General features: G+C 34.1%; 2 protein-coding genes across 2 annotated transcripts in view; both read left to right on the top strand.

The window, feature by feature from the left end:
• Window positions 1-6,091, top strand: part of LOC134842884 (A-kinase anchor protein 9-like) — a 32,241-nt gene extending 26,150 nt beyond the window's left edge. The window contains exons 14-16 of the mRNA XM_063859393.1: window positions 4,027-4,187; window positions 4,602-4,692; window positions 5,743-6,091. Of these exons, the coding sequence (XP_063715463.1) occupies window positions 4,027-4,187; window positions 4,602-4,692; window positions 5,743-5,994 (504 nt within the window). The 3' untranslated portion in view covers window positions 5,995-6,091. The remainder of the gene's footprint in view (window positions 1-4,026; window positions 4,188-4,601; window positions 4,693-5,742) is intronic.
• A 4,919-nt stretch (window positions 6,092-11,010) lies between these two features.
• On the top strand, window positions 11,011-13,086 carry LOC134842742 (uncharacterized). The gene is made up of 3 exons (XM_063859220.1): window positions 11,011-11,181; window positions 11,596-11,686; window positions 12,737-13,086. Exons 1-3 carry the CDS (start codon window positions 11,063-11,065, stop codon window positions 12,986-12,988), a joined length of 462 nt encoding a protein of 153 aa, XP_063715290.1. The 5' UTR covers window positions 11,011-11,062; the 3' UTR covers window positions 12,989-13,086.
• The last annotated feature ends 4,090 nt before the right edge of the window (window positions 13,087-17,176 follow it).

Below are 17,176 nucleotides of genomic sequence, written 5' to 3'. Positions count from 1 at the left end.
TTCATATATCGCACCCATCTTGTACACAACCTCTCGTCTTAAAACTTTTAAAGTTAGGTTATTGTGGATAATTAAACTATTTGAGCTAGAGACAGAAAAATCATTAACTCACTAAATGAGAGAGAAGGTAACATTACGTAAAATAAAACACAGAGGTAAAGCTGAGCTTCGCACCACTTGTGATACAACAAGTATGGCATAAAAAAACATGACGCTGAAGAAGAAGCAAATATGTCTTCGAGCGAAGGAAAAATTGAAAAATCAACTAGAAAACAAAAGCTTAAAGGTTTTTCACGATTAAGTTTACTACATTTGAAGAGTCGTTGAATATAGCTCAGACTCTTATGTAGGTCTTGATGATTTTTTTCGTTTTTCAGGAAAAGTCTTCAAATTTATTCAGGCTCAAATTTACATTTTTTGCGGTTTGACTTTTGGTATCTTTTACAATTCAGTTCATTTCTTTTTTGAAAGGGAGGTTAACTCAACTATCGAACAGCGAAAGTGTAAAAATCATTCAAAAACTTGATCGACTTCTTATTTGATTAAAAACGAGAATAGAATTCAATTATCAGATTTCCCAGCGAAACAAAAGTTGTACATAATGAACCAGCTTTCTCTGATATGGTGGTTTTTATCAAAAAAGTGTCAATAATAAAATGTTTTGGAAAATCAAAGCTATAAGGCCATTTATCGTTTTTTTTTTATTCGAAAGTTGAGATTTTTTTAAAATCAAAGGTGAGATTTTTTTTTGCGGGAATTTGAGCGTTCAAAAAAGTAGAACCAGACTCTGATTGATGTTATAATAAAAGCTGGAATTTGTGGGGAAAAAATATTAGGTAGAAAATTGACAATGTTTAACCGACGGCTATTAAGATAAAAAATCATCTGAGATCTACTGCCCACATAGAGTCGACGAGTGGCTTATATGTGAAGGCAAGGTTGTATACCCCAATCAGAAACTAAACTGAACCGTAGAGCTTAAGTCGAAAACTATAAAGCAGACAACTTCGATACAAGACAGTCATCATTTTCGTATTTTGTATCAGTTGTTTTAGAAAAAAATCATTTTTTAAATAACCTACCAAGAAGACAACCGAACTTAAAATTCGCGTCGAAACGAAAATTACATAGCACTGAAAAGCCGACGTTGCTGATTGCTGAAATATTACTCGCAGTGCGTAATGATTTCGTGCTCAAAACTGAGAAACAATTAATGTTCGAAAAAATTGTTTTTCAAAGCAACAAAATTTGCGCGAAATAACTTTCACTCAAATATTTACACTAACGCATTCGGAAAACGGAAAATTAACAGTTCATTCTTCAAAATTAGTCCGTGCAAAAAAACAGCCGGTATTGTAAAGAGACACAATGAGCTACAAAGCTTAGTGGGTTAGATTTTATTACATGGAACCGAAGTGGAGCTTTGCACCATTTGCGATATAACACAAACATTAAAAAATTTAAGTCGGAAAAAGAAAAATGTTGAAAAAACTATTTAAACCTAAATCTTTGTGTGTCTCGATAAAGGATAACAAGGGGTCTAGCTAAAGTTCGAGGTACCTGTTTGATTTTTGAAATTGTTATACTGATGCGTGTTGAAATGTTTATTTTTAGAAGTTGACCTGACACAAAATTTTAACGAAATTATTTGAGAGACAGGAATTTTCCCATGAAATGCAAGTTTTCTGAAAAAAACTAAGAAGTCATCACTACTGCAGAAACATTTTTCGCTCTTGGTTCTTTGGGTTGAATCCTTCATCTTTGATAGTGTTTCTTTTAACAAAAGTCAATATCGTGCCAAATAAGACAACTCTACTTTAAGTTTGCATCGAAACAAAACCTAAATTGTGATAACAGGCCGACAATGCTACTTGTTAAAATAACAATTATATGCGTAAATATTACGTGCCCAATAATTGCCAACGCAAAACTATTCAAAAAAAAGTTTTTCAATTCATTAAAATTTCTGCATAATTTTAACTCCATTAATTGCATCAAAGACATTCAAAAAGTTAGATAAAAAGCTAGCTACATTTTCAAAAAAGCTCCGTGCAAGATATGCTAAAACTCAAGAAATAAGAAGACTCGATAGCCCGAAAGGCAAAAAAACATGTTTCAAGCTTTTTAACTTCTATGCCATTTGAATAAAAAAACTAGCAGAACCCCAAACTTTTGTGTGTCTCGATAAATGACGGATAACAAGGGGTCCAGCTAAAGCTAGAGGTTTCTGTTTGATACTTGAATTCGTCATGCTGATGCGGGATGAAATGGTTAGTTTCATTAAGTCGAATTGGCCCAAAATCTTAGTTGTTTCTCTATTAAAATAAATGAAAACGAAAGTTTTCGAGAAATTGAAGTTTCCCATGACTTGAAAATTTTTTTCTGATAAGAATTAAGGATTCACCATTTCTGCAGAAAAACTTCTAGCAATTGTTTTCTCCTGTTGAAGTCTTCTTTGTTGGCAGTGTACTTTTTAAGGAAAAGCCGAACATTTTCTAAAACACTATCAAAAAAATCGAAAACTTGGTTTTCCAAACTGAGTTTCAAAACGTAGATTGTGGCTGCTGAAAACGTAGATTGCGGCTGCGATTCCCAAAACCAGGTTCTTGGGTTGAACACTTAAGCTAAGAATTAACAGCAAACTTTTTGAGAAAAGTCGAAAAATTTTCAAAAAACGGTCAAAGTTGAAACTTTTGACTTCTTTCAGGGCCATAATTTTTTTTCTAATCAAATTGAACTCAGCCAATTATACAGGTAGGCTTCCAATAACCTGTTATTGTAAAAAATCGTGATATTCGATTTGATTGGATTACTTTTCAGATGCGTCAAAAAGTTTCCGATATACGGTCAGCAAATCAAAAATTTGATTATTCCGAGTTTTTTGCATAAAAAAGTTTAAGGGTTGCATATTTTTTACAGAGATTTACACAACCTGTTTTTTTTCAATTGAACTAACAAACGCAGATTTGATGGGGTCGTTTGTGAGAATGTATAATTTTCCGAGGGCAATATATTTTTTGTTAAATTTTTTGGGGAGTGACTGATAATGCAGGGGAGATTTCATCATCCGTTATCATCATTGAACTCTCAAACTTGCTGTGGGGCGGGGGGTTGTCTCGAGAACAGTCTAAGAGCTCCGAATGCAGTGCGTAAAGCACAAGGAGACTGTGTGCTTATGCATTCAGACAGGTGAGCAGGCGGTCTTTCTAGTGGTACCCTTTTTTTTAAAAAATCGGTAAAGTAGTTTTTGAGAGCAACTTAAGTTTTTGTAAAAACTGAAAAAAATCTCGAGGGCGTCTCAAAAACATTTAAAAAAACAAACCCATACGTTTTCATAATACTTGTTTTTTTCAAACAGGAATTTCAGGCAAAATGCCAAGCAAGACTTTTGAATTGAAAATAACCAAAGGAACAGAACTAACGAAGCCGAAAAAAAAGCTGTTACTTTTTGAGCAGACACCAGTTGAGCCCACAAAAAAATGATTTTAAAACAAAGCTTTAAAATACTTCAAGTACTTTGATAAAAAACACTTGCAACCACCATGTTACTTGCTTAACGCTTAAGAAAAACCCGTGATATGGTACCTAAGCCGAAAAAAAACGAGCAGACAAACGAAATTCCGGCCATTCAAATTATACGGAAAAAATTTTAATGAAAAAAAAACAGGCCTTACCGGGACTCAAATTCCAGACGCAACCGCTTCTCTTCTAAGCCAATTGGAAAGGAAACTGGAGGTTTATTAAGATTCAAAATGAAGCAAGTTCAATTTCTTGTAAGAAAAGTTGTTAACCGAAAAAGTTTTCTTATTTAATTTTTCTAATATAATAAGGAGGGTTTAAGAAAGCGATTTAAGTTTTTCAAAAGTTTCTCGTTGGAGTCCAATCGTTAAGAAAACAACAAATATTAACAACAAAAAAAATTTGGAAAAAAGGCGACAGAATTGAAGTCGGCCGACCTCAGTGATAAAATCTACCAAATTTTGTGGAAAGTCTTGCTGTAATTAATAATAAAGAGCGCGTCTGTAGAAAGTGAAGCATGAGCTGGAAGAGTCGAAAAGAGCCAAAGAGATGCTGGAGGAGCACCAGAGACGGATCCAGAGTGAGATCAAACAGGCCAATGAGCACCTGCAGCAGGAACTGAAGTCCATCACTTCCTCTAGCTCACGCATGAAACAGGCACTCAAAGCGTAAGCAAATAGAAATTTGCAAAAATTTCAGACAGAGAAATGTCATTCCCAAGAACATTTGGCAATGTTTGCATGATGACAGTCAGATCAACTTGAAACTTAAAATCTACCTAATAAGTGAACATTTGCTCAACAGCTGCTAAAATAGGTCAGCTGATTGTTTTTATTAATTTTGTCTCCCGAAAATATTTGCCATTTTATTATAAACTTTATTTTAATAGTATTCACATTTTCCACTTCAAAAAAATAGTCTTACAACCATTGTTTAGAATTTGATATGCATGGGATTTCTAGATTTATAGTCAAGTTTTTGTTGTATTTAGCATGATTTTATGGTGGATGAAACACAAATAAACGAACTCAATGTTTTGGACTATGAAGCTACATCATAATTTTGTTAAACTGTTTTAACAGCAAAGAGCGTGACTTGGATTCGACCAAGAGTGAGCTGAAAGATAAAGACCACCAGAATCGCATCCTCAGCAAACGAATAGCCGAACTAGAAGTAAGATCATTGCTATATGAACTATTCATGGAAAATGTTTATGGCAAGTAACTTGTCAAAATATGCGAATTGGTTGCTAAACTACTTAAATCAATCGAAGGCATTTTGGGCAGTTTTTTAAAGTAAGTTATAAGTAGATGCGACTTTTTTCAATTTCGAGTTTGAATATAGGCCAAAAACCTGGTAGTCTAGGCTGGGCTTAATGAGATTGACGTGGCTTAGATGGAGCGGTTTTTAAATTTTTTTGTACGTTTGAATCGGTAGCGGATTTAGGGGGGTGGCGGACGCCCCGCCCCCTCACGGATTCGACCCTCTGCCGACCCAAAGTGTTCCCCCTTTGTACTATTTTGAGATATCCATTTTTGCCTGATTGACCTTAAAATTTTTCCAAAGGCGCCTTTGGCGTCAATCTATACTACTTATGAGGGGGGAGCGCGCGCCGAAAAAACGCGATTTTTTGGACATTTCTCAAAAAGTGCCTGAAAACGCCTTAAAAAAATGCCCTTAAAGTGCCTAAAAACGCGGCGCAGAAAATTTCGTCTGATGAGGGTCTTTATAGTTGTTTGGGAGAGCTCAGAAAATCAATTTGGTTGACCTAAAAAAAAGGTCGACCATATTTTCAAAACTTTTTTTAAGTGTGCCCTGTTCCGGCAGTAAAAACTCATTCAGATTGCTAACTGGGCAAAACAAACAAATTTGTTTTGTTTGCTATATAAAAAGGGATAGCTTAACAAGCAGGAATATCGGCAAAATACTTAAAATATGCGATGAACATTGGCCTGAACGCTGTCCAAAACGTTATTAGTTTGTTGTCTCGTCGCTTTCAAATTTTAAAGGTCTTTTCTCTCCAAAAAATCTAAAACCGAACGTTATATAAAGAGGATAGCTTAACAAGACGTGCTCACAAATTCTACAAAGCTTTTGCTAAGAGGAATAGCGGCAAATACTTAAAATATGCAATGAACATTGACCTAAACGCTGTCCAAAACGTTATTTGTTTGTTGTCTCGTCGCCTTCAAAAATATTTTTCTAAATGTGTTTTTGTTTCAGACTTATCTCTACGATTTTATGGAATTGTCGAAAAACGAGAAAGTTGTCTCGACGCCTCGAAAAGTAATTCCCAAAGAAACGAAGAAACCCAAAACTATACTTCAGTTTGGTCCAGAAATCCCTGACCCCCCTCAGAGTACAGAATCAGCTGCCATTATTCCCCCATCAAACGGGACTTATATAAGTCCACTTCGCAAACAACTGGACGAGCAAAGTCACAGATACGCAACAACGAAAGACTCGACTCATTAAGGATGCGAAACTATATTCTTTTTTATTTAAAGTTTTTCCACGTGTTTACGACTTAATCTTACTATCATTTATAAATTTACTACATAATAATAAAATTAAACCCAAATTAAATAATTTTATCTTTTTTTGCAGTCAGAAAACAACAAATTTACAGATGCATGTGAAAAAAGTCAAAGCTTAAGTGTTTTTCTTCTTTCCGACAAACGAAAGCCGTAAAGGTTTGACTGCAATCCATCGTCTATGAAATAGTTCTTGATATTAAACTTTCTTTTAAACTTTTAGTCTATGAAATAGTTATTGATATTAAACTTTCTTTTAAATTTTGCCCAAACGCTCGAATAAAATAAAATGACCAAATAGCTTGCCTCAATTCAATGAGATTGCTATCAGAGCCGGATTGAATCACCGCTATTTTGTTTTAAAATCTCGAAATATATCGAGCATTAAATATTCCAAATTGGACACCTTCAAACCCTACAACTGCATTCAATTTGAAAGAGAAATTTTTGCTTTGGGTTGGATTGATTTGTCCTCCAGGTACTTTGTTCACTCGGCATATATCAACAAGGATAGCCGGTTACTGTTCCGACCAAAATCTTAAAAAACCTGCAAGAAAAAAAGTTTTTTTTTTCATTTAGGTTCAGTTTTTTTTCTGCGTGGTGTGATAAAAAGATCTGACGTAAAACTATTATTTAGTCATACTCGACTGTCATAGTAAAATAGAGAAACAGGATGACAGATTTCGAGAAAATATACTAAAAAACCCAAAAAAAATCAATAAAAATTCCCAGAGTTTGATTCCCAAAAAAAACATTAAAAATCTCAAAAAATTAAGTTACAAGTAAAATTTGAATTAAGCGTAAAAAGCTAATTCAGAGTTTGATTCCCAAAAAACATTAAAAATCTCAAAGAATTAAATTACTCGAGTAAAATTTGAATTAAGCGTAAAAAATCTGATTAAAAAAAAACAGATTTTCTTTTAAATTCTGCCCAAACGCTCGAATAAAATAAAAGTGAACCATTTTTTATTCTCGGTAACGCAATATTGAGACCAAATAGCATGCCTCAATTCAATGAGATTGCTATCAGAGCCGGATTGAATCACCGCTATTTTGTTTTAAAATCTTGAAATATATCGAGCATTAAATATTCCAAATTGGACACCTTCAAACCCTACAACTTCACTCAATTTGATAGAGAAAATTTTGTTTCGGGTTGGATTGATTTGTCCTCCAGGTATTTTGTTCACTCGGTATATATCAACAAGGATAGCCGGTTACTGTTCCGACCAAAATCTTAAAAAACCTGCAAGAAAAAAATTTAGGTTTAGTTTTTCTCTGCGTGGTGTGATAAAAAGATCTGACGTAAAACTATTGTTTAATCATACTCGACTGTAATAGTAATATAGAGAAACAGGATAACAGATTTCGAGAAAAATTACTAAAAAACCCAAAAAAAAACAATAAAAATTCAGAGTTTGATTCCCAAAAATAACTTTAAAAATCTCAAAAAATTAAATTACTCGAGTAAAATTTGAATTAAGCGTAAAAAGCTACTGTAAACGGCCTAAATTAGGCCACAATAAGCGTGCTCGCTTGCTTTACTAGCCCAAAATCAGACGAATAAGAAAAAGTTTCAAACCAAGTTTTCTCGAAACAAGGAAAAAATTTTCAAAATTTTTAATGTCTTTCGAGTCTCGACAATAAGAGCTTCAATGATTATTTGTGGTCCCTATTTTTGCGTGGAAAATTAGAAGCGAAAAGAAAAAAAAAGAGAAAAAATTTAACACGGATAGCCGGTTACTGTGCAAGTAGAATTTCCGACCACATTCTTAAAACCAATAAAAAAATTAAACTTTTTTTTCACAAATTGGTTTCGTTTTTTTTCCGCATGTTGTGATATAAAAAAATCTGAACGAAAAATAGAATTTAGGCATCTTTGAGAGTCATAGTAAAACAAGTCAATTGGAAAACAGTTTTTGATTAAAAATCACAAGAAAAACGAGAAAAAAAAATTCGAAAAAATTTCAAAATTTTTTTTAAATTTCTTGCAATTTTTTTTTGAATTTTTAACTTTTTGATTCCCAAAATTGCGCTGGAAAACTCCTCAAACTACTTTTACTTGAATGAAACTAAGTTTTCACGGCTGAAATTAAGCATAAATAAGGCTATTGTAAGCATAAACGGTCACTTATTAAGTCGAAATTAGACCAAAAATCGAAAATTTAAAGCGGTTTTCTCAACATTGAAAGGATACTTTCAAAATTTTTAAATGTCGTTCAAATCATGACTGAAAAGGCTTTAACATGATATATCACTCAACTCAGTCCGATGAGTATTTGTGGTACCTGATTTTGTCCAAAAAATATAAAACACACCACAATACAAAGTTCCTCCCCATTTTCAATGGTCGAAACAAAAAAATATCAGAAGTGAATCAGGCTAATTGAAGTATCCAAACAAACAAAACCTGTCCAAAAATTACAACTTGAAAATGTCAACTTTGATGACAAAATTGAGCTGTAAATAATAATAGCAGACCCTTCATTAACACTAAATCCGCCAAAGAACATAAAACGAAGCATTTAAATAACTAGTGAAAACGTAGTTTGGGTCTTTTTCATTATGGCCCATTAGAAATAATTAAGACATAGCAATCATTTGATCAAAATTCCACAATTTAACATGTATACAGAGATGTCGCTGGGTTCCAGGAGCCTACAGTTTGGCCTCGTAATCTTGGATAAAATGGTGATATTTTCAAATATATGCAAATTTATGCGAACAGTTTGGCCTCGTAATCTTGGATAAACTGGTAAAATGGGGATATTTCCAAATTTAAACATGTTTTCATGTAGCTTTGTTAATTATGATGCTGGTGTGTTAATCCTATATGATTTCTTTTCGAAGAACCTCATTTTGCACACATTGTTTGCAATCTAAACAAGGATAGCTAGTTGCTGTGCAAGTAGCACAGAACCTTCCGACCACATTCATAAAAGACATTCAAAAAGTTAGATAAAAAGCTAGCTACATTTTCAAAAAAGCTCCGTGCAAGATATGCTAAAACTCAAGAAATAAGAAGACTCGATAGCCCGAAAGGCAAAAAAACATGTTTCAAGCTTTTTAACTTCTATGCCATTTGAATAAAAAAACTAGCAGAACCCCAAACTTTTGTGTGTCTCGATAAATGACGGATAACAAGGGGTCCAGCTAAAGCTAGAGGTTTCTGTTTGATACTTGAATTCGTCATGCTGATGCGGGATGAAATGGTTAGTTTCATTAAGTCGAATTGGCCCAAAATCTTAGTTGTTTCTCTATTAAAATAAATGAAAACGAAAGTTTTCGAGAAATTGAAGTTTCCCATGACTTGAAAATTTTTTTCTGATAAGAATTAAGGATTCACCATTTCTGCAGAAAAACTTCTAGCAATTGTTTTCTCCTGTTGAAGTCTTCTTTGTTGGCAGTGTACTTTTTAAGGAAAAGCCGAACATTTTCTAAAACACTATCAAAAAAATCGAAAACTTGGTTTTCCAAACTGAGTTTCAAAACGTAGATTGTGGCTGCTGAAAACGTAGATTGCGGCTGCGATTCCCAAAACCAGGTTCTTGGGTTGAACACTTAAGCTAAGAATTAACAGCAAACTTTTTGAGAAAAGTCGAAAAATTTTCAAAAAACGGTCAAAGTTGAAACTTTTGACTTCTTTCAGGGCCATAATTTTTTTCTAATCAAATTGAACTCAGCCAATTATACAGGTAGGCTTCCAATAACCTGTTATTGTAAAAAATCGTGATATTCGATTTGATTGGATTACTTTTCAGATGCGTCAAAAAGTTTCCGATATACGGTCAGCAAATCAAAAATTTGATTATTCCGAGTTTTTTGCATAAAAAAGTTTAAGGGTAGCATATTTTTTACAGAGATTTACACAACCTGTTTTTTTTCAATTGAACTAACAAACGCAGATTTGATGGGGTCGTTTGTGAGAATGTATAATTTTCCGAGGGCAATATATTTTTTGTTAAATTTTTTGGGGAGTGACTGATAATGCAGGGGAGATTTCATCATCCGTTATCATCATTGAACTCTCAAACTTGCTGTGGGGCGGGGGGTTGTCTCGAGAACAGTCTAAGAGCTCCGAATGCAGTGCGTAAAGCACAAGGAGACTGTGTGCTTATGCATTCAGACAGGTGAGCAGGCGGTCTTTCTAGTGGTACCCTTTTTTTTAAAAAATCGGTAAAGTAGTTTTTGAGAGCAACTTAAGTTTTTGTAAAAACTGAAAAAAATCTCGAGGGCGTCTCAAAAACATTTAAAAAAACAAACCCATACGTTTTCATAATACTTGTTTTTTTCAAACAGGAATTTCAGGCAAAATGCCAAGCAAGACTTTTGAATTGAAAATAACCAAAGGAACAGAACTAACGAAGCCGAAAAAAAAGCTGTTACTTTTTGAGCAGACACAAGTTGAGCCCACAAAAAAATGATTTTAAAACAAAGCTTTAAAATACTTCAAGTACTTTGATAAAAAACACTTGCAACCACCATGTTACTTGCTTAACGCTTAAGAAAAACCCGTGATATGGTACCTAAGCCGAAAAAAAACGAGCAGACAAACGAAATTCCGGCCATTCAAATTATACGGAAAAAATTTTAATGAAAAAAAAACAGGCCTTACCGGGACTCAAATTCCAGACGCAACCGCTTCTCTTCTAAGCCAATTGGAAAGGAAACTGGAGGTTTATTAAGATTCAAAATGAAGCAAGTTCAATTTCTTGTAAGAAAAGTTGTTAACCGAAAAAGTTTTCTTATTTAATTTTTCTAATATAATAAGGAGGGTTTAAGAAAGCGATTTAAGTTTTTCAAAAGTTTCTCGTTGGAGTCCAATCGTTAAGAAAACAACAAATATTAACAACAAAAAAAAATTGGAAAAAAGGCGACAGAATTGAAGTCGGCCGACCTCAGTGATAAAATCTACCAAATTTTGTGGAAAGTCTTGCTGTAATTAATAATAAAGAGCGCGTCTGTAGAAAGTGAAGCATGAGCTGGAAGAGTCGAAAAGAGCCAAAGAGATGCTGGAGGAGCACCAGAGACGGATCCAGAGTGAGATCAAACAGGCCAATGAGCACCTGCAGCAGGAACTGAAGTCCATCACTTCCTCTAGCTCACGCATGAAACAGGCACTCAAAGCGTAAGCAAATAGAAATTTGCAAAAATTTCAGACAGAGAAATGTCATTCCCAAGAACATTTGGCAATGTTTGCATGATGACAGTCAGATCAACTTGAAACTTAAAATCTACCTAATAAGTGAACATTTGCTCAACAGCTGCTAAAATAGGTCAGCTGATTGTTTTTATTAATTTTGTCTCCCGAAAATATTTGCCATTTTATTATAAACTTTATTTTAATAGTATTCACATTTTCCACTTCAAAAAAATAGTCTTACAACCATTGTTTAGAATTTGATATGCATGGGATTTCTAGATTTATAGTCAAGTTTTTGTTGTATTTAGCATGATTTTATGGTGGATGAAACACAAATAAACGAACTCAATGTTTTGGACTATGAAGCTACATCATAATTTTGTTAAACTGTTTTAACAGCAAAGAGCGTGACTTGGATTCGACCAAGAGTGAGCTGAAAGATAAAGACCACCAGAATCGCATCCTCAGCAAACGAATAGCCGAACTAGAAGTAAGATCATTGCTATATGAACTATTCATGGAAAATGTTTATGGCAAGTAACTTGTCAAAATATGCGAATTGGTTGCTAAACTACTTAAATCAATCGAAGGCATTTTGGGCAGTTTTTTAAAGTAAGTTATAAGTAGATGCGACTTTTTTCAATTTCGAGTTTGAATATAGGCCAAAAACCTGGTAGTCTAGGCTGGGCTTAATGAGATTGACGTGGCTTAGATGGAGCGGTTTTTAAATTTTTTTGTACGTTTGAATCGGTAGCGGATTTAGGGGGGTGGCGGACGCCCCGCCCCCTCACGGATTCGACCCTCTGCCGACCCAAAGTGTTCCCCCTTTGTACTATTTTGAGATATCCATTTTTGCCTGATTGACCTTAAAATTTTTCCAAAGGCGCCTTTGGCGTCAATCTATACTACTTATGAGGGGGGAGCGCGCGCCGAAAAAACGCGATTTTTTGGACATTTCTCAAAAAGTGCCTGAAAACGCCTTAAAAAAATGCCCTTAAAGTGCCTAAAAACGCGGCGCAGAAAATTTCGTCTGATGAGGGTCTTTATAGTTGTTTGGGAGAGCTCAGAAAATCAATTTGGTTGACCTAAAAAAAAGGTCGACCATATTTTCAAAACTTTTTTTAAGTGTGCCCTGTTCCGGCAGTAAAAACTCATTCAGATTGCTAACTGGGCAAAACAAACAAATTTGTTTTGTTTGCTATATAAAAAGGGATAGCTTAACAAGCAGGAATATTGGCAAAATACTTAAAATATGCGATGAACATTGGCCTGAACGCTGTCCAAAACGTTATTAGTTTGTTGTCTCGTCGCTTTCAAATTTTAAAGGTCTTTTCTCTCCAAAAAATCTAAAACCGAACGTTATATAAAGAGGATAGCTTAACAAGACGTGCTCACAAATTCTACAAAGCTTTTGCTAAGAGGAATAGCGGCAAATACTTAAAATATGCAATGAACATTGACCTAAACGCTGTCCAAAACGTTATTTGTTTGTTGTCTCGTCGCCTTCAAAAATATTTTTCTAAATGTGTTTTTGTTTCAGACTTATCTCTACGATTTTATGGAATTGTCGAAAAACGAGAAAGTTGTCTCGACGCCTCGAAAAGTAATTCCCAAAGAAACGAAGAAACCCAAAACTATACTTCAGTTTGGTCCAGAAATCCCTGACCCCCCTCAGAGTACAGAATCAGCTGCCATTATTCCCCCATCAAACGGGACTTATATAAGTCCACTTCGCAAACAACTGGACGAGCAAAGTCGCAGATACGCAACAACGAAAGACTCGGCTCATTAAGGATGCGAAACTATATTCTTTTTTATTTAAAGTTTTTCCACGTGTTTACGACTTAATCTTTATATCATTTATAAATTTACTACATAATAATAAAATTAAACCCAAATTAAATAATTTTATCTTTTTTTGCAGTCAGAAAACAACAAATTTACAGATGCATGTGAAAAAAGTCAAAGCTTAAGTGTTTTTCTTCTTTCCGACAAACGAAAGCCGTAAAGGTTTGACTGCAATCCATCGTCTATGAAATAGTTCTTGATATTAAACTTTCTTTTAAACTTTTAGTCTATGAAATAGTTATTGATATTAAACTTTCTTTTAAATTTTGCCCAAACGCTCGAATAAAATAAAATGACCAAATAGCTTGCCTCAATTCAATGAGATTGCTATCAGAGCCGGATTGAATCACCGCTATTTTGTTTTAAAATCTCGAAATATATCGAGCATTAAATATTCCAAATTGGACACCTTCAAACCCTACAACTGCATTCAATTTGAAAGAGAAATTTTTGCTTTGGGTTCGATTGATTTGTCCTCCAGGTACTTTGTTCACTCGGCATATATCAACAAGGATAGCCGGTTACTGTTCCGACCAAAATCTTAAAAAACCTGCAAGAAAAAAAGTTTTTTTTTTCATTTAGGTTCAGTTTTTTTTCTGCGTGGTGTGATAAAAAGATCTGACGTAAAACTATTATTTAGTCATACTCGACTGTCATAGTAAAATAGAGAAACAGGATGACAGATTTCGAGAAAAATTACTAAAAAACCCAAAAAAAATCAATAAAAATTCCCAGAGTTTGATTCCCAAAAAAAACATTAAAAATCTCAAAAAATTAAGTTACAAGTAAAATTTGAATTAAGCGTAAAAAGCTAATTCAGAGTTTGATTCCCAAAAAACATTAAAAATCTCAAAGAATTAAATTACTCGAGTAAAATTTGAATTAAGCGTAAAAAATCTGATTAAAAAAAAACAGATTTTCTTTTAAATTCTGCCCAAACGCTCGAATAAAATAAAAGTGAACCATTTTTTATTCTCGGTAACGCAATATTGAGACCAAATAGCTTGCCTCAATTCAATGAGATTGCTATCAGAGCCGGATTGAATCACCGCTATTTTGTTTTAAAATCTTGAAATATATCGAGCATTAAATATTCCAAATTGGACACCTTCAAACCCTACAACTTCACTCAATTTGATAGAGAAAATTTTGTTTCGGGTTGGATTGATTTGTCCTCCAGGTATTTTGTTCACTCGGTATATATCAACAAGGATAGCCGGTTACTGTTCCGACCAAAATCTTAAAAAACCTGCAAGAAAAAAATTTAGGTTTAGTTTTTCTCTGCGTGGTGTGATAAAAAGATCTGACGTAAAACTATTGTTTAATCATACTCGACTGTAATAGTAATATAGAGAAACAGGATAACAGATTTCGAGAAAAATTACTAAAAAACCCAAAAAAAAACAATAAAAATTCAGAGTTTGATTCCCAAAAATAACATTAAAAATCTCAAAAAATTAAATTACTCGAGTAAAGTTTGAATTAAGCGTAAAAAGCTACTGTAAACGGCCTAAATTAGGCCACAATAAGCGTGCTCGCTTGCTTTACTAGCCCAAAATCAGACGAATAAGAAAAAGTTTCAAACCAAGTTTTCTCGAAACAAGGAAAAAATTTTCAAAATTTTTAATGTCTTTCGAGTCTCGACAATAAGAGCTTCAATGATTATTTGTGGTCCCTATTTTTGCGTGGAAAATTAGAAGCGAAAAGAAAAAAAAAGAGAAAAAATTTAACACGGATAGCCGGTTACTGTGCAAGTAGAATTTCCGACCACATTCTTAAAACCAATAAAAAAATTAAACTTTTTTTTCACAAATTGGTTTCGTTTTTTTTCCGCATGTTGTGATATAAAAAAATCTGAACGAAAAATAGAATTTAGGCATCTTTGAGAGTCATAGTAAAACAAGTCAATTGGAAAACAGTTTTTGATTAAAAATCACAAGAAAAACGAGAAAAAAAAATTCGAAAAAATTTCAAAATTTTTTTTAAATTTCTTGCAATTTTTTTTTGAATTTTTAACTTTTTGATTCCCAAAATTGCGCTGGAAAACTCCTCAAACTACTTTTACTTGAATGAAACTAAGTTTTCACGGCTGAAATTAAGCATAAATAAGGCTATTGTAAGCATAAACGGTCACTTATTAAGTCGAAATTAGACCAAAAATCGAAAATTTAAAGCGGTTTTCTCAACATTGAAAGGATACTTTCAAAATTTTTAAATGTCGTTCAAATCATGACTGAAAAGGCTTTAACATGATATATCACTCAACTCAGTCCGATGAGTATTTGTGGTACCTGATTTTGTCCAAAAAATATAAAACACACCACAATACAAAGTTCCTCCCCATTTTAAATGGTCGAAACAAAAAAATATCAGAAGTGAATCAGGCTAATTGAAGTATCCAAACAAACAAAACCTGTCCAAAAATTACAACTTGAAAATGTCAACTTTGATGACAAAATTGAGCTGTAAATAATAATAGCAGACCCTTCATTAACACTAAATCCGCTAAAGAACATAAAACGAAGCATTTAAATAACTAGTGAAAACGTAGTTTGGGTCTTTTTCATTATGGCCCATTAGAAATAATTAAGACATAGCAATCATTTGATCAAAATTCCACAATTTAACATGTATACAGAGATGTCGCTGGGTTCCAGGAGCCTACAGTTTGGCCTCGTAATCTTGGATAAAATGGTGATATTTTCAAATATATGCAAATTTATGCGAACAGTTTGGCCTCGTAATCTTGGATAAACTGGTAAAATGGGGATATTTCCAAATTTAAACATGTTTTCATGTAGCTTTGTTAATTATGATGCTGGTGTGTTAATCCTATATGATTTCTTTTCGAAGAACCTCATTTTGCACACATTGTTTGCAATCTAAACAAGGATAGCTAGTTGCTGTGCAAGTAGCACAGAACCTTCCGACCACATTCATAAAAACTATAATCAAAAATTCTTCAAGTTACTAAGAAGTTCAAATAAGTGTCCTTTTTTGTAAGTGGTGCATTATAATAATCATAATAACAAAGGATTTAGGAATATAATCCAAGGGTTCGCATAAAACCCAGTCATTGCGTTATTCAAAGTTTAGTTTTCAGTTATAAGTGTAAGTTTCTTCAGGTCTCTACAGTTGTTGCATTTGCATAAAATGCGCCAAGTGCATGTATCTGATTCGTTGTAGCGAGTTTTGAAAAATTTTGTGTACATTCCTAGAAGTCTGTTTTTGCATTCTGGGTCAAACATTATGTCACATTTGAAGTATTCATTGTACAGATTAGCAAGACGACATGCCCGAAATCAGAAATCCGACTCGCACTTTTTCAGACGCATTTGTTTGCAGACGAAATTTCGTGTTATTTGAGCTCTTCGGTTTCCAACGTCAGTGATGCTTACATGGCTTCTCCAGTCGATGTCAATTTTTCCAGCTAGTATTTTTGCAAACAGCAGTCCAACATGAAGCTCTTGGTATTGAGACAAAGGAAGGATGTTAAGTTTTACGAGTTTGTCTTTATAGGAGATATGGCTAGTGCTTGTCATGAAAATCCACGAGATCGCTTTCCGCTGCACACTTTCTATGATTCCTAAGTCACCTTTTGATGTTTTCCAGATAGCTGAACCGTAGCACAGAATTGGCACAACGTAACAGATATATGCGTTTTTTCTGGTCGCAAAATTCGGCTTTGAGAGATTCCTTTCGAGTACGAAGAAAGAGTTTAAGGCTTTTTCAGCCCTCTTTTTTGCGTGTTGCGACCAAGAGAGCGTGTCGGTTATCACGATGTCCAGATCTTTCATTACTTCAGTGGTTTCGAAACTGTAATTGGGGAGTGCAATCGTAGCTGATCCTTTGACAGAGAGGACTTTGCTTTTCGTCAGGTTCATTGACATGCAGTTTTCTTCGCACCACCTCCAAAGTCTCCTAACATCTATGTTGAGAGTTAAAGGGTTGTCTCCAACAATTTTGTAGTCGTCTGCATAACCAAATGTTGCGGACATGACACAGGACGGTAGATCATTTATGAAGACTAGAAAGAAAAGCGGCCCGAGTATAGAGACCTGGGGTACGTCGCTGAAGACTTCCATCTCTCCGGAAATTGTGTATTTCAGCCTCACTGTTTGCTTCCGGTTCG

The sequence above is a fragment of the Symsagittifera roscoffensis genome, chromosome 3, assembly GCF_963678635.1.
Source record: "Symsagittifera roscoffensis chromosome 3, txSymRosc1.1, whole genome shotgun sequence".
Lineage (NCBI taxonomy): Eukaryota > Metazoa > Xenacoelomorpha > Acoela > Convolutidae > Symsagittifera > Symsagittifera roscoffensis.
This window is presented reverse-complemented; position numbering and strand designations above follow the sequence as displayed.